The sequence below is a fragment of the Ornithorhynchus anatinus genome, chromosome X1, assembly GCF_004115215.2.
Source record: "Ornithorhynchus anatinus isolate Pmale09 chromosome X1, mOrnAna1.pri.v4, whole genome shotgun sequence".
In the NCBI taxonomy this organism is placed as follows: domain Eukaryota; kingdom Metazoa; phylum Chordata; class Mammalia; order Monotremata; family Ornithorhynchidae; genus Ornithorhynchus; species Ornithorhynchus anatinus.
In genome coordinates, this window is record NC_041749.1 from 88,444,058 (window position 1) to 88,472,034 (window position 27,977).

Genomic DNA, 27,977 nt, shown 5'->3' on the forward strand with positions numbered 1-27,977 from the left:
GAGCAGGGAGCTCGGGTGACGGAGAGCGCAGCCAGCACCTCCTCACCTCTCCCGCACAGCTCGAAATACAATTTAAATAACCTGGATCAAATACCAGCCCTCAGCCGCCCCCGCAGCTGGATGGAATCCTTAACGCTAAGAGCGGACGTCGAAACGCTGCTTTCTTAAGTCTCGGCCCAATTAAACAATTGAACGGATGCCTCGTGCTGCAGGAGAGCAGGCAAAACCCTTGGGACGGGAGCCGTACCAGCCCTCACTTGGACGGGGGAGGGGAGCCGGGGCCCAATCATCTCGGAAAGTCACTTAACCCTGGACGCTTCAACTCGGAAAGAACGAAAGGGAAAGTGAGGGAAAGGGTGGGCCACGATCAATAAGCCCTTACGGAACGCGGAGGACTGTACTCAGTGCTTGAGAGGGTACCACAGAGTCAAGAAAGCAAAATCTTCTCCCACTCCCTTCTGCGTCACCCCTGCGGTTGAATTCGCACCCTTTAATCACCCCTCCCTCCTCCCCACAGAATTTACGCACACCTCCGTAATGTGGTTATTTATATTTCTGTCTAGACGGTGAGTCCGATGTGGGCAGGGAACGTGTCTACCGGCTCCGTTGTACCGTGCTCTCCCAAGCGCTCACTACGGCGCTCCGCCCACGGTAAGCGCTCGACGAATCCCCTTGACTGACGGAGCGATAATCCCTGCCGTCAAGGAGTTCGCAATCCAGCAGTCAGACGAAGCCCTCCCGGGATCGATAACGGCGTCTGTCCCCTGCAGTTTCTAAGCGAGCAGGGCGAGATCCCGGCCACCGGCGCTCCGCCCCGCTCCCCCTTCCTGACAAAATAAATGAGCCCAAATAAAGGGCTAGCAGCCATCAGATGCGGCAAGAATTAGGAGTGGGATAGGAAAAAAAAAAAAAAAAAAATGTCGGGAGAGAGATTTACTGCAAACATCTATGACAGATTTTGTCAACACTAGTGGGAAGGGTGAAAACGGGCACAGATAAGCCCTCTGCTCAGCAATTTTCCAAGACCAAGGGGGAAAAACATCCTCGGCCAATGAAATCATTTCGGCTCGTGATATCGTTCGACTGTCGGTCTCTCCCTCCCCGACGTTAAACGCTTAGGTTCCCCATTCCCGGCTGCTGAGGGCTTCGAGGGAGGGCGTCCTCATCGGGGATCGGGTGGCAGTTATTCCATCCCACAAGCCACTCGCCACCACCGGAGGAAACCGCTCAGGACTTTTTACTGAGATCCAACTGGGGAAACACCTACGGGACCAGTTTGGGGGTGGGGGCAGGGCACACGTCTATCAAACTCTGTGACAGCGGCCCCTCCCAGGCACTGAATCCAGTGCTCCGCACACAGTACGCTCTCAACAGATACCACTGACTGATGGCTTTCCTCTCTGGGGCCAGCCAGTATTAGCTGAAGCCATCGGGAAGCGGCTACGGGGCGTGGCCTGGTGGACTTGGGTTCTAATCCCGCCTCCGCCGCTCGTCTGCAGCGTGATCTCCGGCGAGTCCATCGACTTCTCTGTGCCTCAGTCACCTCGTCCGTAAAACGGGGATTAAGACCGGGAGCCCCGTGTGGAGCGGGGACCGTGTCCAACCCGAATGGCCCGTATCCACCCCGGCGCTCAGTAGAGCGCGTGGCACGGAGTAAGCGCTCGATACCGCAATTATTCATTCTTATTATTATCGGGGGGGGGGGGGGGCGGGGGGGCAAGATGATAAAACGAGGTTCCCTTACCCTGGATCCCCGAGCGGCAACCGCGGCACAGTCGGGGCTTCGGACCAGTCACCCCGTAGCCTCCAGACTTGAGTTTCTAGGAAGCTCTGAGGCGGGGTCAGATCAAGCCTGGAGACGGCAGGGGCAGGGGACCCCGGTGCGCCGGAGCTAAAGGGGGCCGGCCGCCAGTGACCGAGCCACGACCGGATGCCCCGCTCCCGACCCTCCCTTCCGGGTCCCGGCCGGGAAACGGCCACGGGGCCCTCCTCGTGCCATCTGGCCTCCCCCAAAACGTGAAGCTTAAACATACCCCGTCCCTCGGGTGGGATTCAGAGCGGGGAGAAGGGGCTACGCCGGGAGCGGCGGCCCGAACGCGGCGGTCCGCGCGAGGTCCGGCTCGGCGCCCGGCCGAGCCGCTCCCAGCTGGAACGGAGGGCCCCGGGCTGGCGCTCCCTTCGCCGACCGGGCTTTTCGCCTAAACCCCGCCGGGGGTCCTTCCGGGGAGACGGTCGGGGCCGGGGCACCGAGGCCAGGCCACACTCGGGAGATGCTCGGTGGCCCCCGATCCGGGCCCCATCGGGCCCGATGGGGCATCTGAGGTGCAGCAGCGCCCTCTGGTGCGTTTGAAGTCGGAATCGGCTCCCAGGGCTCCCTCCGCCGCTCAGCCCCAGATGTCAACCTCTTTCCGTCATCCCCCGTGCCACCGGACGCTCGAGCAGACACGCGATCTGCTAATTAGAAGCGGTGCCGGCCGAAACGGAACCGCAATCAGCCATTCTGCCTAACGAAGTCGGCAGCTAATGACAATTCCCAGCCTCCGTCGGCACACGGCAGAGGTCACCTGAGCGCGGAGCCACCGGCAAACGGGCAGAAACTAAGGCGACCGCAGAGTTGAGATCTGGGGCCGGGTGGAAGAGAAGCCCCTTCTCCCCCTTCCCCGGAACGGCCCGCGTTCTAATGAGAAACCCCCGCGGGGGCAAAAAGAAAAGGAAACCCAAGTCGGCAGCCTGAACTCCTCGACGAGAGGTTCGACTCACGGCCCCGTTACACGGAGAAGTCTGGGATCCCGGGGCTTCCTCCCCGCTGCAGACCTTTCCCGTCCCGGCCGGGTCCGTAGCCTGGAAATCCTTGCATTTCGGCATGAGGGACGCGCGGTCCCCAGACCCCCGGGCGAGCCGGAAGCGCTCCGGAAACCCGACGCCGGCGAAGACCTCGCGGACCACCGGGGCGCTCTGAGGTCGAGACGGGCCGCTGGGGAAAAAGAACGGGAAAGCCGTCTGCGGCTCGGCCGGTGCCCACGGCTCCCGGCAGCGGGCTCCGGTTGACGGAGCGGCGGCCGGGGGAAGAGGGGAATCTATCTTCCCAACGGTTGCACGTGACCTTGAGCCAGTCTCTTTCCCCTTTTCAATCTCCATTTCGCCACCTGCCTCATAGGGGTCGGGAGTACAAATGAGAACATCTGTAATAAGCCTCGAGCACCTGGGGAGAAAGGCTCCAGATAAATGCAAAAGGTTATGATTCTTAGCAGGACTACGATGTTTCAGATTCACACGACGCCCGTTACCACAGTGAGAGTCGAGATCTGTCAGGCCTGGAAAACGGAGTGCCGTCAGACGTCCGTGCCGGAGGGCCACGGTCTCTTGGGATCACCCCCTTCAGGTTCTCGTCATCTACGGCTTCTGCAGTCGACTCGGCGGGCAATCCCTCAAAGCCCCACGTCCCCCCCGTCCCCCCCCCCCCCCCGCCATCCCCCGGCCCCTTCCCGGTCCAAACCGCCCCGGCCCCTGACAGCATACTGGGTGCAGTCCAAAAGTTGCTTTGCCTCCTAGACCTGGTTTCTCCTCTCAGGAGAGAAAAGAATGTACCTCTCTTTTTCTTTTTTTTGGGGGGGGGGGGGCGGGGCAGGGAAGGGGGCTAATAAACGACAGAGCCGTCATCCGGGGAGATTGAACGGAAGCTCGACGTGGACACGGAAGGCGTCCGTTTATTGTCGCACTGTACTTTCCCAGGCGCTTAGTACGGTGCTCGGCGCACAGTCAGCGCTCCCTATATACGACCGAATAAGAACTGTGGGGCTTTTGGGTAAATCGCATTAGTTCCGTTGGCAAAGCTGGGTAACGCCGCCTTGCCAAGTATTCATTTCATTTATTCCGTCCGCTCTCCGCACAGCCCGCAAAGGGCCAAGAGTTTGGCCACACATGAGGTCTTCCTTTCCCTAGATTCGAATCCTCCCTTTCTGGAGAAGTAATGAGAAGGCCACTTTTAATCTCACGGAGTTCTTCCCTTACATCCTCTCCTCCTCCCCCCAAAACTATCGATTAGTTTCAAATGGTCCCTTTCCAAGCCAGCCAGCCTCAAACTCCCGTTAAGCTGTATGCCCAGGAAAGGGAAGAGAGAGACCCCTGGGGACTTCCCCGCCCCCCCCCCCCCCCCCCATCTCCTCGAGCGTTGCCATCGATCTACCCCTGGGTTGGGGAACTGCCACGCCCTCCCGGGAAACCCTCCGTCCCCGGTGAGCTGAAAGCAGAAAAGCAGAGCAAGACGGACACAGAGAAAACCCGCGGGGAAGGCTCCCGGCAGCCTTAGGCTACAGGTTCAGAGATCCGCATCCCAAAAATCTCATCGCGCGGACACCACCGGGAATGACCGAGGCCTGAGGCGTGGACTAGAATGGGGGGGGCGGGGGAGGGGCGGGGGAGGCTACGTTCTTGAGCGCCCAATTCTGCGTGGAGAACGCGGACTCCAGTCTGCTGCTGAGTCTGGCGAGAACCCGGGTTTTCACTAAGCGTTTTGGCCGGGCCGGGCCGGCAAAATGAGGAGACGGGAAGAAGAAGTGGGAGACTTGATCTCTGCATCAAGGATCTTACGCTCCGATGGGGGAGACAAGCCGAATATATAATAGAGCAGAGAGAAACACAAGTGGCTAAACAAGTCGATCAATAAAAAACAAACTGATGAGTGCATAAGAGCGTTCGGGTGATTTAGGGGATGTTATGACCGGGAAGTGAGAATTAAATCAAGGGATTAACCCCGATCAAAGGGGCTGTTTGTTTTTCAATCCCCCCGACCCCAAGCCCCGTCATCGAACTGGGCCTCGGCGATGGGCTGTTTTAGCTCAAAAGGGAGCAGAGCGGGATGCGGAGACTCTCTGCGCCTTAAACTCTGGTCAACGTTTTTTGGGTTGTTTTTTTTTTTTTCCCCCGAGAGCCCACCAGCAACATTCTAGATCCCCGCCCTCAGGATGCTTATACCCTACTTGGGCCGGATGCCCGGCTGTCTTCCACCAACAGAAATCCGGGCGTCCAGACCCAATAACTACAAGAGGGAGTTGAGGGGGAGGAGTGAGTCGCCAGTAGACTGGGGGGTCGAGGCGTCCTATCGGTCAGTCGACCGACGGTATTCACCGAGCGGTTACTACGTGCAGGGCACCGTACTAAGCGCTTGGGAGAGGACGGTACGACAAGATGGCAGACAGGTTCCCTGCCCTGTGATTCACGTAAAACAATTCCGCGGTCAACGAAAAACGGGCCGTCGCGAACAACTCGTTCTCTCGGAGCAGAGAAGGCCGCGGCCCCGAACCGTAGGATCAAGAAAGCTCTCCTTCCTATTCTGACCAGACTAACACCCTCCGGCAACCACCTAACACACCGGAGGCAGCGTGGCTCGGTGGAAAGAGCCCGGGCTTGGGAGTCGGGGGTCACGGGTTCAAATCCCGACTCAGCCACTTGTCAGCTGTGTGACTTCGGGCAAGTCACCTACCTTCTCGGTGCCTCGGTCACCCCATCTGTAAAATGGGGATTAAGGCCGTGAGCCCCACGTGGGACTACCTGAGCACCTCGTATCCTCCCCAGCGCTCAGAACCAGTGCTCCGCACACAGTAAGCGCTTAACAAATGCCATCATCGTCACTTGAGGAGAGAGTGACTCAGCCCTAGGCAAGGGTCGTCGGTCTACTCCCCTGATCTCATTCCAAACAAGTCCGAATTCTTGCTCCGAAGCTCGGTTCCCTGGGCGGGTCCTCGGATCATTCTTTCAGGCGACCGTATTTATGGAGCGCTTACCGCGGGCAGAGCACCGTACTAAGCACTTGGGAAAGTACAACACGACAAAACACAGTGATATTCCCCGCCCACGACGAGCATACAGTCTAGCGGGGGGGGGACGGACATCAATACAGATAAAGAGAATTCTAGATAACGTACGGAAGTGCTGTGGGGCTGGAACGGGGAAGAGCCAAGGGAGTAAGTCAGGGTGACACAGAAGGGTGGGGGACAGGAGGAAGAGTGGGGCTTAATCTGGGAAGGCCTCTTGGAGGAGATGGGCCTTCGGTAAGGCTTTGAACGGGCGGAGAGCCATCGTCGGATTTGAGGAGGGAAGGCGTTCCGGGCCAGAAGCAGAGAGCGGGCTAGAGGTAGGCAGCGAGACAGGCGAGATGGAGGCCCAGTGAGAAGGTGAGCGCTAGAGGAGCAAAGTGTGCGGGCTGGGTTGAAGAGGGAGAGAAGCGAGGGGAGGTAGGAGGGGGCAAGGGGATGGACCGCTTTAAAGCCGATGGCGGGGAGTTTTTGTCTGACGCGGAGATGGATGGGCAACCGCTGGAGTTTGGTTTTTTTTTGAGGAGGGGGGTGACGTCCCGAATCGACGGTGCTGCTCCCCCTCCTCTGCTCTGGTAATGGGAAGGTCACCTAAAGCATCTGGAAGGCCTCAGGCATAGCGAGCTGGCGAAGGGATAGTGGAAAATCTCGGATTACGGTCCAAGGCCGTGGATTCTCCGCAGACCGGCCACTTGACCTTTCCGGACCCCGGTTTCCTCATCTGTAAAAAGGGGGTAGCCCTCCCAAATCAAGCAGTGCTACCGACTGAGCATTGACTGTGTGTAGACCACTTGGGAGAGAACAGCAGGGTTAACAGACGTGACCCCTGCCCTCAAGGAGCCGACAGTCTAGCGCGGGGAAGACGGAGACACTGAAAGAAACGATGATGATAAATAATGACGGCATTTGGTAAGCGCTTGCTACGCGCCAGGCACTGTACTAAGCGCCGGGGCGGATACAGGCAAATTAATCACGTCGGCATCTGTTGAGCGCTCACTACGTGCCGAGCACCGTTCTGAGCGCCGGGGTAGACACGGGGGAATCAGGTCGTCCCACGCGGGGCTCACGGTCTTCATCCCCATTTTACAGATGAGGTGACCGAGGCACCGAGAAGTGAAGTGACTCGCCCGAAGTCACACAGCTGACAGGGGGCAGAGCCGGGGTTCGAACCCACGCCCTCTGACTCCAAAGCCCGTGCTCTTTCCAGCGAGCCGCGCCGCTTCTCGACTGGATTGGACACAGCCCCCGTCCCACACGGGGCTCCGGGGCTCGATCCCCATTTTACAGAGGAGGCAACCGGGGCCCAGGGAAGCGGAGTGACTTGCCCAAGGTCACACACAGCGGACAAGTGGCAGGCTCCCTTAAGGGGATACTGGGCTGACAAAAGGAGATGATTAGTGTGAAAGCGCTTTGGAAAAACAGGCGATGTACACGTTCAAGGCAGTATTACAATTACTAGAGGACGGCTGGGCTCTGACGGGCCACTTGGCACGGAGGGGATCGGACCGGCAGGGACGGGAAGAGCCTAGGGAACGGCCTCCGGGGAAGACCCGGTTAAAGGAATAAAAGGGGAAATCGACGCCAGCGGGTTGAGGGAGTCAGAAGAGGGGAGTGGAGGGGGAAGAGTAGGAAGGAGAGTAGACAAACGGCTAGGAACTACAAAAGAAAGCTTCCCCCTAAAGAGGGAGAACGGCCGCCCCCTACTCCAGAGCCCCCCCCCCCCCCCCGCCCCGGGCGGTCACACGTTTAGGGGCCGACCAGGCCCAAAGTGTTGCCCCTTGGGGAAGCGGGGAAGAGTCCAAGGGAGCATGGGCAAAAGGTACGACCGCAGAGGGGGCAAGAAGATAGAGTTAAAAGACAACCCTTCCCCGCCCACCCGTCCCCACAGAGCAAATAAAAATGATCATTCTTGCAAACAGGTACAAGCGAGGTAGGAAAAGACTGACGAAAAGAACACGGAGAAGGCCAGGAGGGGAAGGGAGAACGGACAACGTAGAAAGGGAGCAGAAAAAACCGATGACCTCCGAGGTGTTTTTAAGGGTACCCGCTAAGTGCTTACTATGTGCCGGGCACTGTGCTGAGCGTTGGGGTAGATATAAGCCTGCTTGTCAGCTGTGTGACCTTGGGCGAGGCGCTTAACCTCTCCGGGCCTCGGTGACCTCATCTGTAAAATGGGGATTAAGACCGCGAGCCCCACGTGGGACAACCTGATCACCTTGTATCGTCCGTCCCCCCGCCCCGGTGCTCAGCACGGTGCTTTGCGCATAGTAGGCGCTTAACAAATGCCATCATCATTATTCTTAAGCCAATCGGGCTGGACACAGTCCCTGTCCCATATGGGGCTCACGGTCGGAATCCCCATTTTACGGATGAGGGAACCGAGGTACGGAGAAGCGAAGTGACCTGCCCAAGGCCGCGGAGCGAACGAGTGGCAGAGCCGGGACGGGAACCCGGGTCCTTCCGACCCCCAGGCCCGTGCTCGTCCCACTAGGCCACGCTGCCTCTCGGCTTCCGTGGGCCACAGCGGGGAAACGGGAGGGGGGAGATGCGGCACCGGCCGGCCTCCGACCCCGGCGGTTTGGCTCCTGACTGAGATTCGGGGCCGAAGCGGCCGCCGCCGCCGCCTCCGGTCCCCAGAATTGGGGGAGGAGGGAGGGTCTCCGCGCAGGAGCCCCGAGAAGACCGGGGCAGCAGCGGGCCCTCCGGCCCGAGGAGTCAGGCTGGAGGGGAAAGAGGGAAGACGGGAGAGGCGGTCCCTCCTGCATCTGGCTCCGTTCAGGCCCACGTCGTCGGAGCCAGTGTGAAGAGTGTTCCTACCCCTCTTTTTTTTTCTTTTTTTTTTTGGAAATGGTATCCGTTAAGTGTTTACTAGGTGCCGGACACCGGAAAGCAGCGTGGCTCAGTGGAAAGAGGCCGGGCTTGGGAGTCGGAGGTCATGGCTCCACCGCTCGCCAGCTGTGTGACTTTGGGCAAGTCACTTCCCTTCTCTGGGCCTCAGTCACCTCATCTGTAAAATGGAGATGAAAACCGTGAGCCCCACCGTGGGGCAACCTGATCACCTTGTATCCCCCCAGCGCTCAGAACAGTGCTCGGCACATAGCAAGCGCTTACCAGATACCACCATCACGGCACTAATCACTGGGGTGGACACAAGATGATCAGGTTGGACACCGTACACGTCCCACACGACCTGGGGCAAGTCACTTCACTTCTCCGGGCCTCGGCTACCTCACCTGTCGCACGGGGATTGAGACTGGGAGGCCCCCATGGGACAGGGACCGAGTCCAACTCGATCTGAGAAGCAGCGTGGCTCGGTGGAAAGAGCCCGGGCTTGGGAGTCGGAGGTCACGGGTTCGAATCCCGGCCCCGCCGCTTGTCGGCTGTGCGACCGTGGGCGAGTCCCTTCACTTCTCTGTGCCTCAGTGACCTCATCTGTAAAACGCCGATTAACTGTGAGCCTCGCGTGGGACGACCCGATTACCCCGCATCTACCCCAGCGCTTAGAACGGTGCTCTGCACGTAGCAAGCGCTTAACAAATGCCAACATTATTATCGTTATTATTCGTTTTTAGCCACCCCGGCACATAGCGAGCACTTAAATACCACAGTTATTATTATTACACGGGTTTTACAGCGTCGATCCCCGTTTGACAGAAGAGGTGACCGAGGGCCAGAGAAGTGAAATGACTAGCCCGAGGTCACACAGCAGACAGGTGACACAGCCGGGATTAGAACCCGGGTCCCTCCGCCTCCCAAGGCCTGGGCTCTATCCATTAGGCCACGCTGCTACTCCAGCCTAGTGGCTAGACCTTCCTTTTCCATTCGCACCTAGAGAAGCAGCGTGGCTCAGTGGAAAGAGCACGGGCTTGGGAGTCGGAGGTCGTGGGTTCTAATCCCCGCTCCGCCGCCTGTCAGCCGGGTGACTTTGGGCAAGTCACTTCACTTCTCGGCGCCTCAGTTCCCTCATCTGGAAAACGGGGATGAAGACTGTGAGCCCCACGTGGGACAACCTGATGACCCTGTATCTCCCCCAGCGCTTGGAACGGTGCTCGGCGCATAGTAAGCGCTTAACGGATACCAACATCATCGTCATCACCATCTGTAAAATGGGGATTGAAAAAAAAAAACAAAACACAAAAAACCGTGAGCCCCGCGGGGGACAACCGGCTTACCTTGCATCTACCCAGCGCTTAGAACAGTGCTTGGCGCAAAGTAAGCGCTTAACACATACCAAAATCATCATTACTACCGTTCCTGCCCCCCACTGAAGCTCCATCCACTAGCACTGCCTCTGCAACAGCGAGGACCACACTGCCGTTTGCCAATCTGGTTTGCTTTGGTCAGACTGAATAATAACGAGCCGGGATGCTAATCATTTTCCAAAGCATTTACCGTTCGGAGGATGTTTCTACAGCGTGGCCCGCTGTGGGAACGTATAACCACTAACGGGGCCCATCCGCAGGGAAGGGTTTGACACGCCGGCCCGCGTGATCCGAGACGGCGGGACAGGGAGCGTCGTCAGTCAAATCGAACGTTCCCACCCCGGTGATAGATTTAACCATCTCTGGCCTGAGTTCCTCCTGCAAGTTATGAATCAAAAGCCTCGGTCACCTGTAATGGACCGTTAAAAATGATTGCTTTCCCCTGGAAGAATCGACTGAGAGCTCGTGTCTAGTTATCTGCAGTCTGAGTGGCTTTATGAACTCTTCCCAATAATAGACCGCATCTTGTAATAAGGTTAGACTATTGCTTCATGCAGAAGTGCGAAAATAAATCATTATCATAAAGTCAGGGGCACACGTGGGGGAGGAGGAGGAGGAGGAGGAGGAGGAGGAGGAGGAGGAGGGGGTACATTTAAACGTCAGATAGCTCTCCGCGCCAGCGGGAGGGAATTTCACAAAACTACGTGGAGTTGCAGGGGGAGGGAGGGCTGCCTGAGTGAAACAGGGCAGAGGACGAAGCAGAAAACGGTCCCGATTTTAGCCTCGGAGAAAAGCCAGCAGATGAATCACCCGGCCACGAACCGCAAGTGGAAAGCAGCGTCTCCCCCCCCCCCCCCCCCCCCCCCCCCCCGTTGCTCCCCCCACGTTCCCCCACGCCACGGCGCCTCGAACCAAACGACCAAATGATCGAACCTCAATCTAGCGATCATATCTATTGAGCGTTTACTGCGTGCGGAGCTGTACGCTCGTTGCGGGTAGGGAATCTCTCTACCGACTCCGTTACGCTGTACTCTCCCACGCGCTCAGTGCAGTGCGCTGCACGTAGCAAGTGCTCAATAAATACCGCCGATGGACCGAGGACCGTACTAAGCACTTACCGTTCACGTTTTCACTTGTGTCCGCTCAGCTCCCCCATTAAATTATGAACACGTTTAGAAACACTTGCGAGGAACCGACCGAGTAGCCCATCATATAGTAGTCGCGAAAGGAAGAGAGAAGAGACGCAGATAACAAATTCAAAAGGCAGGGACCGCATCCGGTAACTTCCGACACACAATTCCCAAACCCATCAAACAACGGGAGTCTTCCGTCGGGAACGACGGACCGGCCTCGGTCCGGAGAAGCCGATCGCGGGGCTTGTCGTCTGTGCGGCTCCAGTCACGCCCCTGCTGCGGCCCAGAGATAGAGGAGCAAGACCTGAGCGCACGCGAACGATTTTTTTACCGCACGGGACGCGTTGACGGACCAAGTGACTGCAGCGGGCCCGATGCTACGCCTTAGTGCCAGAACCCAGCAGGCAGTCGGTTGCCCTGCAGTTTTCACCGCCCCACTTTAGCCAACTAATTTTTGGGTCCGTCCAACTCAAAGAACGGTCCGCTTGGCGCTTTGGTCGGAAACCTTGACCGCCGACGACAGAGTCCCGGAGAGTCCAACTGGGTCCGCTGTACTTTCCCGAGCGCTTAGGGCAGTGCTCTGCGCCCACTAAGTGCCCAATAGATACCATTGAATGACCAGATCCAAGCTCGTTCTACTGGACCAACTGCCAGCGGGCATCCCATATTTAGTTCATTCATTCATTCAACTGTATTTATTGAGCGCTTACTATGTGCAGAGCACTGTACTGAGCGCTTGGAATGAAGTTCCCTGCACACATCGGAAACTCAAATATACACACACACACACTCTACACTATATACATATGTAGATATACACACACTGCATATATATATATATATATATACTTATTTACATTAATGTCCATCTTCCCCTCTAGACTGTGAGTTCGTTATGGGCAGGAACGTGTCTGTCGTTATACTGTACTCTCCCAAGAGCTCAGTACAGTGCTTTGCACACGGTAAGCGCTTAATAAACACGACTGAATGAAATGATGACGGTGCTGGATTTTGCCCAGAGGGAGGTAAGCCTATGGAATTCATTCCAGTCCTCAGAACGGTGCTTGACCCATAGTAAGCGCTTAACAAATACCATTATGCCATCACATATATTCCGCCAGAAAGCGGTGCAGGTGAAAGATGCCAGTGAGCTCCAGAAAGTTTTGGATCGATTCTTCATCGTCGTCAACGGTACTTACTGAGCACTTACTCCGTGCAGAGCACTGCACCGAGCGCTCGGGATGGACTTTTAGAGGGAAAGTTAAGACGAGGGTGGCCGTCCGAGAGGGCATCCTGCACACCCGAGCCTCCTCTGGCCAGTGTTAGAGACTGGACGGACGACTGGTCTGACCCTGTGATAGCCTCGCTTACTCTCCTTAGGGGTGCGAGAGGCCTTCAGGAGTCCAAGGAGCGAGTCAGTTTGTCGGAGAAAGCGCCTCTGGGTGTTTAATCACGGATCCCGGCTCTGCCACTTGTCAGCTGTGTGACTGTGGGCAAGTCACTTAACTTCTCCGTGCCTCAGTTACCTCCCCCGATCAGACCGTAAGCCCGTCAGAGGGCAGGGGCTGTCTCTATCTGTTGCCCATTTGTACGTTCCGAGCGCTTAGTACAGTGCTCTGCGCAGAGCAAGCGCTCAATAAATACTATGGAATGATCTCTGGTTCATCTGCCCCTCGAGGAAGCCTAGCCCAGGGAAGAATCTAGGCCACCAGCTGTTTCCGAGGCTCCAAAGGACGGACTAGGGTCCGTGAGGGCGGAAAGCCCCACACGGAGCCCATCTATCTGCCCGAGACCACTGTGGTGTATCGGCGCGGGTATGGCTCAGTCCCCTTACCGGCCCCCGTGAAGGGTGGAGCAGAACAGTCTCCTGGACAGGTGTGAGGGGCTGTTCTTTTTTTCCCCTGCCACCCCCCACTGTAATTAACACCTTTCAGGTGAGAATGGAATTCACACTGCTTCAGCCTACTGTGATTTCTCTTCCCAGTACAGTTGCTCCCCTTGTACCCCTAGGCTGTGTGGGACAGATCAACCCTTCAGCCCCCAGTTTTTCATTCATTGTACGACTGCACCCCGCTTGCCCTCCCCCCCCCCCCGCATCCGCCCCGCATCTTCCCCCGGCCTCTGCCAGACCCCGTCCATCCTTGCCGCTAAGGAAACACCAGTCGGCGTGTGAAGAGCAAGGAGCTCCTTCCTCCTCCAAACCGTGTTCGATTCTAGCGGCTCTTCGTCTCAGGTGCAACTCCCGCGAACCATCTTCTTCCTGCTAGGCCACGCCCACCCAAAGGCCGCCATCTTCGCGTGGTGAGACAGAGATGGGTGCACCACCCAATCGACGGTATTTACTGAGCGCTCGCTCTACTCACTAAGCGCTTGGGAGACTACGGTACAGTCGAGCCAGCAGGCACGTTCCCTGCCCGTAAGCAGCTCGCAATAAACGAGACTTTCACGAGAAAACAGCCACCGGCTTTCAGTAACCTCGCTGAGATTTCCCGGTTCAGGACCCGAGGGAGGAGGCCAAACTTCACACTCACCGACTGCTTCTCCTGGTTGACGCAACTTTCCTTCTGCTGCCGAAACATGTTCCGGTGCTCTCTGGCCATCTCCCTTTCCCTCTTAGCCAGCCGAAACAGCTCCTCTCGGATCATCCCTCGTTCTTCCTCGTACCTGGAGCGGGTTAGGAGAGTGGGCACGAGCGGAGAGGTTACGGCTGGTGAAATCCTGACGGAGGCTGGCAGAGCGGATAGAGCCCGGGCCCGGGAGGCAGGAGGTCGTGGGTTCCAATCCCGGCTCCGCCACTTGTCTTCTTTGTGACCTGGGGCCAGTCACTTCACGTCTCTGAGCCTCAGTTACCTCACCTAGCAAATGGGGGTTGAGACTGTGAGCCCCGCGTGGGACGGGGACTGTGTCCGACCTCACTTGCTCGTATCCACCCCGGCGCTTAGTAGAGGGTCTGGAACGTAGTAAGCGCTTCACAAATACCCCGGTTATCATCATATCACTCTGTCCTCCGCTGCCTCCGCCGGACGGGCATCTATCAAGCTGAGGAACTCTGGGACCAAGAAGAGACTTGGGGGAATCAAACCAGATTCTCTCACCTGCTACCCACCTACAAAGTGAAACACCAAAAGGAGACTGAGGCTCATGTCATTGCCTCTAGGCTGGCTAGTAATGACGATGGTGATGGTGTTTAAGTGCTTACTATGTTGCAGGCACTGTAGCACAGTCTTCATCCCCATTTTACAGATGAGGTAACTCGGGCCCAGAGAAGTGAAGTGACTTGCCCAGAGTCACACAGCTGACAAGTGGCGGAGCCGGGATCAGAACCCACGACCCGTGACTCCCAAGCCCGTGCTCTTTCCACGGGAATGCACCGCCAAACCGAAAAAAAAAAAAATATATATTCCCAGCTCCCCATCCCTGTGCTTTATTCTTCGGGTTAGGAGTCACCTAAATCGTGTATCCGTTCCAGAAGGGTTCATCTTTGCCAAGCAGTGGCGATGCGAAGGAGGGCTGTCCTGCACCTGTGCCCAGGTTCCGTGACCAGAGGATCCCTACTGAATCCTACAGCCTAGGGAACCGTAAGCTCGTTGTGGGCAGGGAAAGTGTCTACTAACTCTGTTGTACCGTACTCTAAGCACTTAGCACAGGGCTCCGCACACAGTAAGCGCTCAGGACATACCACAGATGGAATGGTTCACCGCGTGCGCCAGGACCGGTAGCTGCCATTTCGCTTAAGTTGCATTTTTTTTTTTTTTTTTTAAAGTAGTACTCATTAAGCGCTTACTACGTGTCAAACGCCGTTCTAATTCTCGGGTAAATACGGGGCAATCGGGTTGTCCCCACGTGGGGCTCATGGTCTTAATCCCCATTTTACAGATGAGGTAACCGAGGCACAGAGAGGTTAAGTGGCTTGCCCGACGTCACACCCATCCCCAAATCTGGCAGTTGGGGACTGCACCGATACCGAGCGGAATGTGCTTTCGCGGGTTCAGAAAATGGGCGGGACCAGTGGAAGGGGTCTCCCGGCTCCGCTCTCCTGCAGGATCGGATCCTCAGTACGATCCCTGGCAACTTGTTTTCTTTTGTTCGGTTGTTGTCTGTCTCCCCCGTTTTGACGGCGAGCCCGCTGTCGGGCAGGGATTGCCTCTATCTGTTGCCAAATTGGCCATTCCAAGCGCTTAGAACGGTGGTCTGCACATAGTGAGCGCTCAATAAATACGACTGAATGAATGAATTGAATGACCCCCACCCTATCGGATGAGGAGTCGCCTCTGCCTCTTACAGACGTTCCTGTCATTCAATCAGGGAAGCAAAAAGAAGGGCCCGCCCGCCCGGCCTGCACATCTTCCGGTGTGAGGGAAGTCGGTGATGCCCCCCCGCAAATAATAATAAATAATGACGGTATTTGTTAAGCGCTTACTATGTGCCAGGCACTGTACTAAGCGCTGGGGTGGATTCAAGCCAATTAGATTGGACACAGTCCCTGTCCCAAGACAGGACACTCCCTCTAACCTGGCTACACAGCGACCTGCCAGTAAGTGCTTAGTACAGTGCTCTGCACACAGTAAGTGCTTCGCGGCTCAGTGGAAAGAGCACGAGCTTGGGAGTCGGCCGTCATGGGTTCGAATCCCGGCTCTGCCACTTGTCAGCCGTGTGACTGCGGGCAAGTCACGTCACTTCTCCGTGCCTCAGTTCCCTCATCTGTAAAACGGGGATGAAGACCGTGAGCCCCACGCGGGGCAGCCTGATTACCCTGTATCTCCCCCAGCGCTTGGAGCAGTGCTCTGCACACAGAAGCGCTTAACAAATACCAATATTGTTATTATTATTAATCAATACGATTGAATGAATGGAGCAGAGAGGGAGTACTGTGCAGGGAAAAGAGCGGGACTGGATCCACCGAGTTACACAGGGAACGAGGACCGGGCCTCGATGCTACATCCATCCGAAGAAAAGTTCTTCCTGCCTTTCTGCAACCACATCTCCAGTGCCAAGAAAATCCCGTCAAGCAGAAGACACGAGAAACCCCAGCCTCTCCCCTTGACGCCGGTGCTCCACCCGTTGGATCACAGGGCTTGAGGTTTCAAAATAACAATGACGGTGTTTGTTAAGTGCTTACTCTGTGCCAGACGCCGTTCTAAGCACCGATACTCCCCGGTCTTCCAGAGGGTCAGATGTGAGGGGATCAAAGAGACGAGAGGCACAAGTCGGTGGAAGACAACGAGGGAGAATGGAAGAAAAACTTGCCAGGCGTTATCCAGGTGCGTTTAGCGAGCGCCCGCTGGGTGCAGAGCACTTCATTCCATCGTACTTACTGAGCACATACTGTGCGCCGAGCACCGTACTAAGCGATTAGCAGGCCATCGACTCGCTGGACCCCAAAAGAAGTCACAAAAGGCCAGCAGAGTGGTCGTTAACAAGGGGGGAGGGAATGAAATGGCTTCTCTTCTCCCCTGTTAAATTCAAGTTCCCGGGGCTCGAGACAGCAGCCGGCCAGACCCGAGGGGAGGCCTCACAGTGAGGAAAGGGGAGCCCGAAAGGCAAGACCCCACATGGAGACCAAAGACCTCACCTTTTATACAGTTGGTCTTCTACTTTAGAGGGCGACTGGTCACCCTCAGCCACGGGGAGCCTGGGCTCTGCGGAGGGAAGAGGAGAAGAGAATGCTCAGTTACTACGGAGCGTACCCTGCCTCAACAAATGGGTCACGGACACAGATCAGCTGAAGACGTGAACTCGAGGAGCCCCCGGACCGATGCCGTTTTCCCCCTCTCGCGCTCTGGAGCAAGGGATTGGCCCCTGAAACCGGGCTAAACCAATTCTACCTAGCGGTGTTGACTCTTCCTAATCCCCCTAAAAATCCCCGTATGGATTCTCCCTCCTACAGTCACCGCCCAGCGTGCCGGAGGGGCGATGCTGCTCTAGTGGAAAGAGCACGGTTCTGGGAGTCGGGGAAGCTGGGTCCCGCCACCGGTCCGCCGTGTGACCTCGAGCGCGTCGTTTACCCACTCTGGACCTCGGTTTCCTCATCTGTTAAAAACGGGGCTTGATAATATTCGCCTCTCCCTACTCCACAGGGTTGTCGTGAGGAGGAAATGGGATAACTGACACAAAAGCACTTGGGAAAAATGAAGGCACACTGCAAATTCTAGCTGACAACCACACGGGCCGGTCACGTCAAAACCTGGGCTCCTCAGAACCAAGGGTTGGTTTGCGGGGGAACGAGAGGCCGAGGCCCTACAGCCCCTCTAGGGGATGTTGAATTCGTGGGAGGACTAGAGCTTCTGGGAAAGTAAAAAGAGTTCAACCCCCCCCCCCCCCGTGCTTAGCCCCACAAACCAACTCCCTGCTTATGACTCTCCCGCCAAAGAATGCCAACCTTCCCATGGTGGATAAAATTCCCCTTCCCCAATAACATTGGTAGAACTATAAAATCAGAGCATCCCCAGTGAGATAGGTTTTGCCTTCAACTGAGAAAACAGCACTGCTTGTAATTCCAAATACCGAGGGATAAACAGTATCCTCATTTCAGGAAAAATGCATTTCATTTCTATCGATACCTAAGACCGTAAGCTGATTAAAGAAAAAGGTATAATAAAAACGGTACTTAAGTGCTTACTATGTGCCAAGCGCTGTTCTAAACTGGTACTGGTCTTTTTAATCCATTTCTAAAAAATACACTGACAGCTCGCCTTCCATTCCCTCAGTCGGTATGTTTAATAACCAAGAGTTCACACCCAAATATTAGAGCTAGCTCTGAATACCAAAGTGGAATAATAATAGCAATAGTCACCACCAAAATAAAGGGTTGAGAAATAAATCAACTGTTACCTCTTGCTCTTAAAGACATCATCGGTTTCAAAATGAATGCTCCCATCTCTTCCCAAAGCGGCTGCCACCGTCTCTCTCGTTGGCCATTTCTATTTCTTTCACGGTATTGCTTACTCTGTGCCACGCACTCTAATAAGCACTGGGGTAGAAGCAAGCTAATCAGGTTGGACGCAGTCCCCGTCCCACACGGGGCTCACAGCTTTCATCCCCATTTTACAGATGAGGAAACAGAGACGCAGAGACGTGAAGTGACGTGCCCGAGGTCACACAGCCGGCAAGTGGTGGAGGCGGGATCGGAATCCAAGTCCTTCTGACTCTCAGAAGGAGCTGACCGATAGATCCCCCCAGGCCCGGGCACTACCCGCTAGACAACAATTCTAACCAACGCTTACAGCTGAAAGGTTCCTGGTCAGTTTCCCGCCCTCCATTTCAGGTTTCCTCTCTCAGCCGGAGACTCCAAGGGTACTCACAGAGAAGCAGCGTAGCTCAGTGGAAAGAGCCCGGGCTTGGGAGTCAGAGGCCATGGGTTCGAATCCCGACTCTGCCACTCGGCAGCTGTGTGGCTGGGGGTAAGTCACTTCACTTCTCTGGGCCTCAGTTACCCCATCTGGAAAATGGGGATGAAGACCGTGAACCTCACGTGCGACAACCTGATTACCCTGTATCTACCCCAGCGCTGAGAACGGTGCTCTACACATAGTAAGCGCTTAACAAATACCAACGTTATTATTATTATTCCTACTCTGGGACTGCTTATTCAATCGATCAATCAATCAGTGGAATTTATTCATTCAATCGTATTCACTGAGTGCTTACTCTGTGCAGAGCACTGTACGAGGCGCTTGGGAGAGCACAATACGACAGAATTGGCAGGCAGACACGTTCCTTGCCCACGATGATCTTACAATCTAGAGACTGTCCTATGTGCTTCCGTGCACATTAAGAATCATCTCCCAATACTTTTAGCTCTCGTGGAGCAGTTTACAACCTCTAGCCATTTCAACAGTAACCGCTGGGCTTCATTCGATGACTCCAAGGTGCTTACGGTCGTGAGGCCAACGTGTCAATCGGCGGTATTTACTGAGCGCTTACTGTGTGCGGAGCACTGTACTAAGCACCTGGGAGAGTACAATATCACACCAAGTGGTTGGGAGAGTTGGGAGACATGTTCCCCGACCATAACGAACTCAGGGTCTAGAAGTGCCCACCCCGCACGCTCCGCTCCTCCGCCGCCCGCCTCCTCACCGTCGCCCGCTCTCGCCTGTCCCGCCGTCGACCCCCCCGGCCCGCGTCCTCCCGCGGTCCCGGGACGCCCTCCCTCCTCACCTCCGCCAAACTCATTCTCTTCCCCTCTTCCAAGCCCTACTGAGAGCTCACCTCCTCCAGGAGGCCTTCCCACACTGAGCTTCCCCTTTTCCCTCTGCTCCCTCTGCTGCCCCTCTACCCCCGCCCCCTCCACCTCCCATCAGCTAAGCCCCCTTTTCCCCCTCTCCCTCCCCTCAGCACTGCGCTCGTCCGCTCATTTGTATATATTTTTATTACCCTATTTATTTTGTTAATGAGATGTACATCCCCTTGATTCTATTTATTGCTATTGTTTAAATGAGATGTACATCCCCTCGATTCCATTTATCGCTACCGTTTCGGTCTGTCCGTCTCCCCCGATTAGACCGCAAGTCCGTCAATGGGCAGGGACTCTGTTGCCGACCTGTACATTCCAAGCGCTTAGTACAGTGCTCTGCACACAGTAAGCGCTCAATAAATACTAGTGAATGAATGAGTAGAAGTTATTCTCCCCACGTGCTACCTAGGAGACCAAATGCAGAGAGCAGGAAAGTGACTCGCCCTCAGAGCAATGGAAGAAAATCCAGAAATCCTGACTCCCCCCACTAAAACCGTACGGATTTCTCTACGCTCCATAATGAAGCGGGTCCGAGAACACCATCTTCTGGAGTGATGAGGCGCTCCGCTCCAAACCAGCATGCTGCAGCAGATAAGACTGTCCAGGCCACTGAAGGGCTGGAACTGAAATATTAAATCCCTCAGGCGCCCCACTAATATACTTGCATGTTTATTTGCACGTGTTTCTACGTACAGGCTATTTGTTAGTAGGTCGTCATCCCCCTTAGATTAGCAGCTCCCCTAGGGTTGCTTCCTTCACACCGGTAAACCCCGAGTACAGTACCTTTAGAGCTCTGCCCACTGTAAGTGCTCAATAAAACAGCATGGCCTGGTGGATAGAATACGGGCCTGGGACTGAGAAGGACCTGGGTTCTAATTTGGACAACGCCACTTGTCTGCTGCGTGATCTTGGGCAAGTCACGTAACCTCTCCGTGCCTCAGCGACCTCAACTATAAAATGGAGGTTAAGACCGAGAGCCCTAGGTGGGACACGGGCTTGTCCAACCTAATTAACTTGTACCTACCCCAGTGCTTGGTACAGTGCCTGGCACATAGTAAGCGTTTAACAAATACCATAAGGACAATGAAAATGACCGTGGCTGATAACCACGCTGGCTTCTGCGCTGCTCTCTTCCTTCCCCACAGGCCTATCTCCTCGCAATCCACTATATACCTGATTATCTTGCATCTCCCCTGGCACTCTCTCCTATTAATCGACGCCTGATCGCGGCAGGAGAGTTGGCGTACGCTGACGAAGCTTAGAGCTACGCCACGTGGGGCTACCCGTAACGGAGCGGTCTGGGCCGGAGCGTTAAAGTCGATTCACCTGTGCCGGGCAGCACCGGCACGGGGAAGAGTCAGAGGCGGATGGCCAAGCCCAAGACGCTGATCAAAGACAACGGCAGAGACTCGGGTGCGGAGGAAGGCAAGGGTAAACCGCTTCCGTATCTTTACCGAGACGACGGATACGCGTAGCGTAACGCGGACGGGACGTTCTGAAGAGGGTGCGCCCACGGAGTCCCCGAGGGTCGGAAACGGCTTGCCGGCATTTGAAGCCCCCGGCACCGTGTCTGACGCAGGATAATACCACTACTGTTATTATTATTTTTACTACTATTATACCTGTCCTAGGAAGTTGTGCCTTCCCTTCCGGAGGGTAGAGAGGAGGGTTAGCTGCAGGGTACGAAGCATATGAAGAGTCCTTCATGCGGTTAATTAAATCGTCAGAGAGCTACGGGGGAGAGAAGAGGAGTTATAACAGAGCTGTAAGTACACTACGAAGTGCCTTAAAAGGCGCTGCCTCGTTCACCACCCAAAAGGGGCCTTTCCTCTTTCGTAAGTGGGGAGACCGGGAGCCGGGGTCCGAGGAAAGGGCGTCTTCACGAGGACTCACGTTAGAGGCTGACCCAAGAGCGGCAAAATATTACGGGCGTCTGTTTAGTAGCCACTCGGTGCAGCCCACTGCTCGAGGTGAGGAGCCAGAACCCACGAACGCCTGATGTTGCTGACTTGAGCGAGCCCTTCTTGGCAACCACGGAGGTTCTGGATTTTTTTTTTTCTTAATGTGCTACAAAATACAGCCAGTCATGTTTTTTTCAATCAACAAAAACATATAGTCGCTTGAGATTAAACACCATCTGTGGGATTCGGTAGCAACAACATAACCGTGTGGTGAGGGTCCAAGTCACTCAAATCAGGCCTCAACATTGATAGTAGCCGGGCCACCGACGGATATCCTAGATCGCGGTCGGTGACCGGGTTTAGCTACACCGGACCATCTGCCTCCCCCGTCCAAGTCTGCCGCGATCGATCGATCGACCGGCGGTCTTCACGGAGCGCCCGCTGCGTGCAGAGCGCTAAACTAAGCACTGGGAAAAGAACGATACAACAGAGCCGGTAGACACCCAGAGAGCTCACGGTCTACAGAGGGAAACAGACATGAAAATAGATTAGGGACAGGGGAAAGAGTTGTAATAGTAATCACGATGGTGGCATTTGTTAAGCAGTTACTATGTGCCAGGCACTGTACTAAGCGCCGGGATCGAGACAAGCAGATCGTGTTGGACACGGTCCCTGTCCCGCATAGGGCTCGCAGTCTTAATCCCCACTTGACAGATGAGGTAACTGAGGCCCAGAGGAGTGAAGTGACTGGCCCAAGGTCACGCAGCAGACAGGCGGAGGAACCGGGATTAGAACCCACGTCCCGCTGACTCCCGGGCCTGTGCTCTAACCACTAAGCCACTCCGCTTCTCTAGTAGAGTGGACGGATAGGTACAGAAGTCCCTCGGGCTGACCTAAGCATCCATTCATTCATTCTACCGTATTTATCCAGCGCCGCGTGCAGAGCGCTGGACTAAGCGCTTGGGCGAGGCAGCTTCACAGGGTAAGCTGGCAGAGTCAGCCCTGCCACCCCAGCCTCCGGTTCTCCCTCTGCCCCTCACTTTACCTAAACAAACCCCAAATCCGGCCGCCTGCTCCGCCTTTAGCATTTATACATCCGCTCAAGCTCCTGTCGTCTGCTTACCCACCTCGGTCTGCTTATCTCCCCAGTCGATCAGTCGATGGTACTTATCGAGTGCTTACTATGTGCCGAGCACTGTACTAAGGGCTTGGGAGAGAACGATACAACTGAGCTGGTAGACATACTCCCTGCCCCAAACGAGCCCGCACCTTTAGAATACGTGCTCCTCGAAGACAGGGGTCGCGTACGTCCCCTAAGCTCCCCGTACAGCGCTCAGCCTATCGTAGGCACTTCGTCGACGCCGATGAGCTGACTCGCCCCACTCCGGGCAGAAACCCGGGTCCACGGCAGCCAAGTCCCGCACGGGCCTAGGGGGTCGGGACCTGGGTTCTGCCCCCGGCTCCGCCACGTCCCTGCTGTGCGACCTTGGGCAAGTCGCTTCACTTCTCTGAGCCTCCGTTCCCTCATCGGTCACATGGGGATTAAGACCGTGAGCCCCACGGCCCCGGGGACTGTGTCCAACCCGATTAAACAGTGCTGGGCACGTAGTAGGCGCTTAACACACACCCCGGTTATACCCGCCTCCAACCTGGAGAACGCTCGGCCGCTCCCCGCTCCCAACGCCTCCCGACACAGAGAGAGGTGTCGGGGAGGGAGCCATTACATATTTTTATATTAGAAATGTGTAACGGCGACGCTACCGCTGGGGGTACGAACGGCTAATTTCCAGTGCCGAGGGCTAAGCCCCAGAAACCCCACCAGACTGCTCTCGGCAGCAGCCGCAAACGCTTTGGAGGCCGAACTCGAACGGTCGTCGTCACCAACGGCACAGCGCTTCTCCCCCAAACGCGCCTTTCCGCTACAGGTTGTGGCCGGAACACAGTTGGGAACTTAGGGAACGTTCTGCTGGTGAGCTTCCGGATAGAAGGAATGGTTCCGTGCGGAGCCTAAGACGACGCCGGGAGGCAACTGCCGAGGAGAGGGCGGCGTGGTGCGCTGCGGTCAGGAGAGGAGCGGCTCTTTGGGGGCGGGAAGTTGCGTAAAGAACGAGAGACAAGGAGGCGACAGAGACAACGGCGCTAGTTGTTTGAGAATCTATTAGGTTTATCTATTTCAGGTGCGTAACCCCAAATCGGAGACTAATTAAAAATGACGGTACAGTATTTCGCGTTAATGGGAAAATCTTTTATGCATTTCACATATATCATAGCCCGAATATTGAAAACGCATGTGAAGGTTCAGTTATGTCACATTAATTTCAAAAATATATTACGCTTATGAATTTCACACGTCAGGCCCTGAATATTGAAACTAAATATAAATTAGGATACAGAAATTGGAATTTCATAAAATAAAATGAATAACTTACAACCTATTGACCTCGCTATACAAAAATAATGTGCAAATTAGCAACATTGGAGCACTTTAAAAAAAAAACCATGGTCTATGGCACCGCCTAGACCCAAAGGATAGAAGTTTAATGCAATCTACAAGAGCAATTATTCTAGATCAGCTCCTTGGCTCTCCATTTAAACTGAGTGGACTGGAGTGGGGAAGAGACCTAGGAATTGAGACGCGAGCTATTATTTATTAATGGTCTTCAATCAATCAATCAGCGATATCTATTGTGCCCGAGTGTGAAGTGCTGCACTACGTGCTTCGTTTTGCATTCGATCGCATTTATCGAGCGCTTACTGCATGCAGGGCACTGTACTAAGTGTTTGAGAGAGGACATCAGAAGCAGAAGACGTTTCCTGCTTTCAAGGAGCCCACAGTCTAATAATGACAGGCAGATTTATTTATTTTTTTTTCCAATTGTGCATGTAGGAAAGGAGAACTGTAAGTCACCCGGTACATGAGGCTGACCTGACAGAACAACTGAATATACGAGTCCAAATTGAAATACACGTAAGTGTTGAGGCTAGGAATAAAATAGTGTGAATGCTGGTGATTGGGTTGACTGATTCAGTGTTGTGAATTACTTGGCGAAGGGTTTTTTTTGTTTGTTTTTAATGGTATTTGTTGTTAAGTACTATGTGCCAGGCACTGTAATAAGCACTGGTGTCGATACAAGCTAATCAGGTTGGAGAGTTTATGTCCCACATGGAGCTCACAATCTAAGTAATACCGAATCCCCATTTTACAAGTGTGGGAACTGAGGTACAGACAAGTTAAGTGACTTGCCCGAGGTCACACGGCAGACAAGTGGTGGAGTTGGCTTTAGAACCCAGGTCCCTTTTTTATGGCACTTGTTCAGTGTTCACTATGTGCCAGGCACTGTACTAAGCACCGGGGCAGATACGAGATCATCAGGTTGGACAAGGTCCACGTCCAACTTGGGGCTCACAGTTTTAATCCCCATTTTACAGATGAGGTAACTGAGGCCCAGAGAAGTGAAGTGACTTGCCCAAGGTCACACAGCAGACAAGTGGCAAGAGCCGGGATCAGAACCCAGGTCCTTCCGACCCCCAGGCCCGTACTCCATTCACTAGGCCGCACTGCTTCCTGGAGGGCATTTTAGGGCTTTTAGGAGGGATTTCAGCAGGGCTTGGAAGCTAGGGAGAAGTACGGTCTGGTGGACTTGGGATGGGGGTTGGGGGAGTGAAAGTGAGGGAGGAATTCCAAGCCGGGACACGGGGCCTGGGAGTCAGAAGGACCTGGGTTCTAATCCCAGCTCCACCACACGTCTGCTGTGTGACCTTGGGCAAGTCACTTCACTTCTCTGTGCCTCGGTCACCTCATCTGTAAAATGGGGATAAGAGTGGGAGGCCCATGTCCAACCCGATTAACTTGTATCGCCCCCAGAGCTTAGAACAGTGCTTGGCACAGAGTGAGCGCTTAACAAGTACCAAAATTATTATTAATTTTTGAATCCCCCCAGCCACTTGTTTTACTGGGATCTGTCCTCCCTGCTCTTTCAGTTGTGAGCTCCTTGTGGGTCCGGGTCCAAGCCTGAAATCGTATCAAAAATCCCCTGACTTGGGGGAGGGAAAAAGAAGAGAGGAGGAGAGGGAGAAGACAGATCGAAACGTGCCGGATAGAAACTAAGTTTTTCTTCAGGCGATATATCTTCACGCGTCCTTTCATTAGACGTTTCCCTGGGATCCCTTTCCCCTTCAGAACACCAAATGCTTGCTGTGTGACTTCTCTGCACCTCAGTTACCTCATCTGTAAAACGGGGATTATTATTAATAATAATCATGATGATGGTATCTGGTAAGCTCTCACTACGTTCCAGGCACTGTACTAAGCGCCGGGGGTGGCCCCGCAAACGAGGTTGGACACAGTCGCTGTCACATGTCACGGAGAAGCAGCGCGGCTCGGTGGAAAGAGCCCGGGCTTGGGAGTCAGAGGTCATGGGTTCGAATCCCGGCTCTGCCACTAGTCAGCTGGGTGACTGGGGGCAAGTCACTTCGCTTCTCTGGGCCTCAGTTCCCTCATCTGTACAATGGGGATTAATAATGTCGGTATTTGTTAAGCGCTTACTACGTGCAGAGCACTGTTCTAAGCGCTGGGGGAGACACAGGGGAATCAGGTTGTCCCACGTGGGGCTCACAGACCCCATCCCCATTTGACAGATGAGGGAACTGAGGCACAGAGAAGTGAAGTGACTTGCCCACAGTCACACAGAGCTGGGATTCGAACTCATGAGCCCTGACTCCAAAGCCCGGGCTCTTTCCACTGAGCCACGCTGCTTCCCATAACTGTGAGCCTCACGTGGGACAACCCGATGCCCCTGTATCTGCCCCAGCGCTTAGAACAGTGCTCTGCACAGAGGAAGCGCTTAACGAACACCAACATGTCTCGATCCCCATTTTCCCGACGAGGCTTCGGGATTAGAACCCACTAAGTAATAATAGTACTAATATAATATATAATAGATTATATACGATATAATATTAATTACCCAATACGTAATAATAATGGGGGTATTTGTTAAGCGCTATGTGCGGGCCCGGACTCTCCGTGAACCCCCTGTGGGGCAGGGACGGGGTCCAACCCCATTTGCTCCTATCCTCCCCCCCGCCCCGGTGGCTGGCACATGGTAAGCGTTTAAGAGATCCCCATCGATTAATTCATAAAATAAGCAAAATCCCGCCCTCTCTCAATTTCTGTCAGCCCGCCCCGGGCCCGACCCTCCGCCATGATCCTGCCCCGCCCCCCGCCGCTTTCCCACAATCCCTCGCGTCCCCTCCGCCCCCGCCTCCGCTCACCCGGACGCCCCGCAGCACATGGATCTTCTCCCCTTCGCCGACGCCGAAGGACACTTTGCGACTGGAGCTGCCTCCCATGGCGGGGTGACTTAAGTGCGATGAACGAAAGAGCGGCGGCCCGCCCGCCCGCGAACGGCCGTTTCTCCGCGCCCCCCCCCCCCCCGTCAAGCCCGCCAGCGGCACCTGCCAACAAGGCTGCGTCCTATTGGCTGCTGGCGGGGGCGCAGCCAATGGCGGGGGCCGTTGCAGTTGGGCCGTTACCCCGCTCGCGCTTTGTTAACGTCGGGCTTGGTTAAGCGCTTACTACGTGCAGAGCCCTGTTCCGAGCGCTGGGGGGAGATACAGGGTCATCAAGTGGGGCTCCCAGTCTTCATCCCCGTTTTCCAGATGAGGTCACTGAGGCCCACTGAAGTGACTTAATTAATGTTGGTATTTGTTAAGCGCTTCCTCTGTGCAGAGCACTGTTCTAAGCGCTGGGGGAGACGCAGGGCAATCAGGTTGTCCCACGTGAGGCTCACAGTTAATCCCCATTTTACAGAGGAGGCCCAGAGAAGTGAAGTGACTTACCCACAGTCACACGGCTGACACGTGGCAGAGCCGGGATTCGAACCCGTGACTTGCCCACGGTCACACGGCTGCCAAGCGGCGGAGCCGGGATTCGAACCCACGACCTCTGACTCCCCAGCCCGGGCTCTTTCCACTGCGCTGCTCCTCTGTTAAGCGCTTCAGCCGCTGGACTGAGCGCCGGGATGGACTCAAGCGAATCATCTAAGCTAACGACGCCCCTTGTTTTCAATCGTCCTTTCCGAGCGCTTAGTACAGGGCTCTGCACCCAGTGAGCGCCCAATAAATGCCACTGAATGAATGAATGTCTCCCCCCCTTCTAGGCCGTGAGCCCGCTGTTGGGCGGGGATGGTCTCTCTCTGTTGCCGAATTGTACTTTCTGAGCGCTTGGCACAGTGTTCTGCACCCAGTGAGCGGCCAATAAATACCACTGAATGAATGTCTCCCCTCGTCTAGACTGGGAGCCCGCTTTTGGGCGGGGATGGTCTCTATCTGTTGCCGAATTGTCCTTTCCGAGCGCTTAGTACAGTGCTCTGCACCCAGTGAGCGCCCAATAAATGCCACTGAATGAATGTCTCCCCCCCTTCTAGGCCGTGAGCCCGCTGTTGGGCGGGGATGGTCTCTCTCTCTTGCCGAATTGTCCTTTCGGAGCGCTTGGCACAGTGTTCTGCACCCAGTGAGTGCCCAATAAATACCACTGAATGAATGGTTGTCTCCCCTCTTCGAGACTGCGAGCCCGCTTTTGGGCAGAGTTGGTCTCTATCTGTTGCCGAATTGTCCTTTCCAAACGCTTGGTACAGGGCTCTGCACACTGTGAGCGCTCAGTAAATACGATTGAATGAATGAATGAGGTTGGA

At 55.2% G+C, this 27,977-nt stretch overlaps 1 protein-coding gene across 2 annotated transcripts in view; it reads right to left on the reverse strand.

Moving 5' to 3' along the window:
* CHCHD6 (coiled-coil-helix-coiled-coil-helix domain containing 6) overlaps positions 1 to 26,709 on the reverse strand; it is a 135,972-nt gene extending 109,263 nt beyond the window's left edge. For both annotated transcript variants that reach the window (XM_029051978.1, XM_029051977.1), the window contains exons 1-4: positions 26,557 to 26,709; positions 21,004 to 21,112; positions 16,721 to 16,787; positions 13,680 to 13,812 (exon numbers count right to left, since the gene is read on the reverse strand). In XM_029051978.1, the coding sequence (XP_028907811.1) occupies positions 13,680 to 13,812; positions 16,721 to 16,787; positions 21,004 to 21,112; positions 26,557 to 26,634 (387 nt within the window). In that variant the 5' untranslated portion in view covers positions 26,635 to 26,709. The remainder of the gene's footprint in view (positions 1 to 13,679; positions 13,813 to 16,720; positions 16,788 to 21,003; positions 21,113 to 26,556) is intronic.
* Positions 26,710 to 27,977: the final 1,268 nt, after the last annotated feature.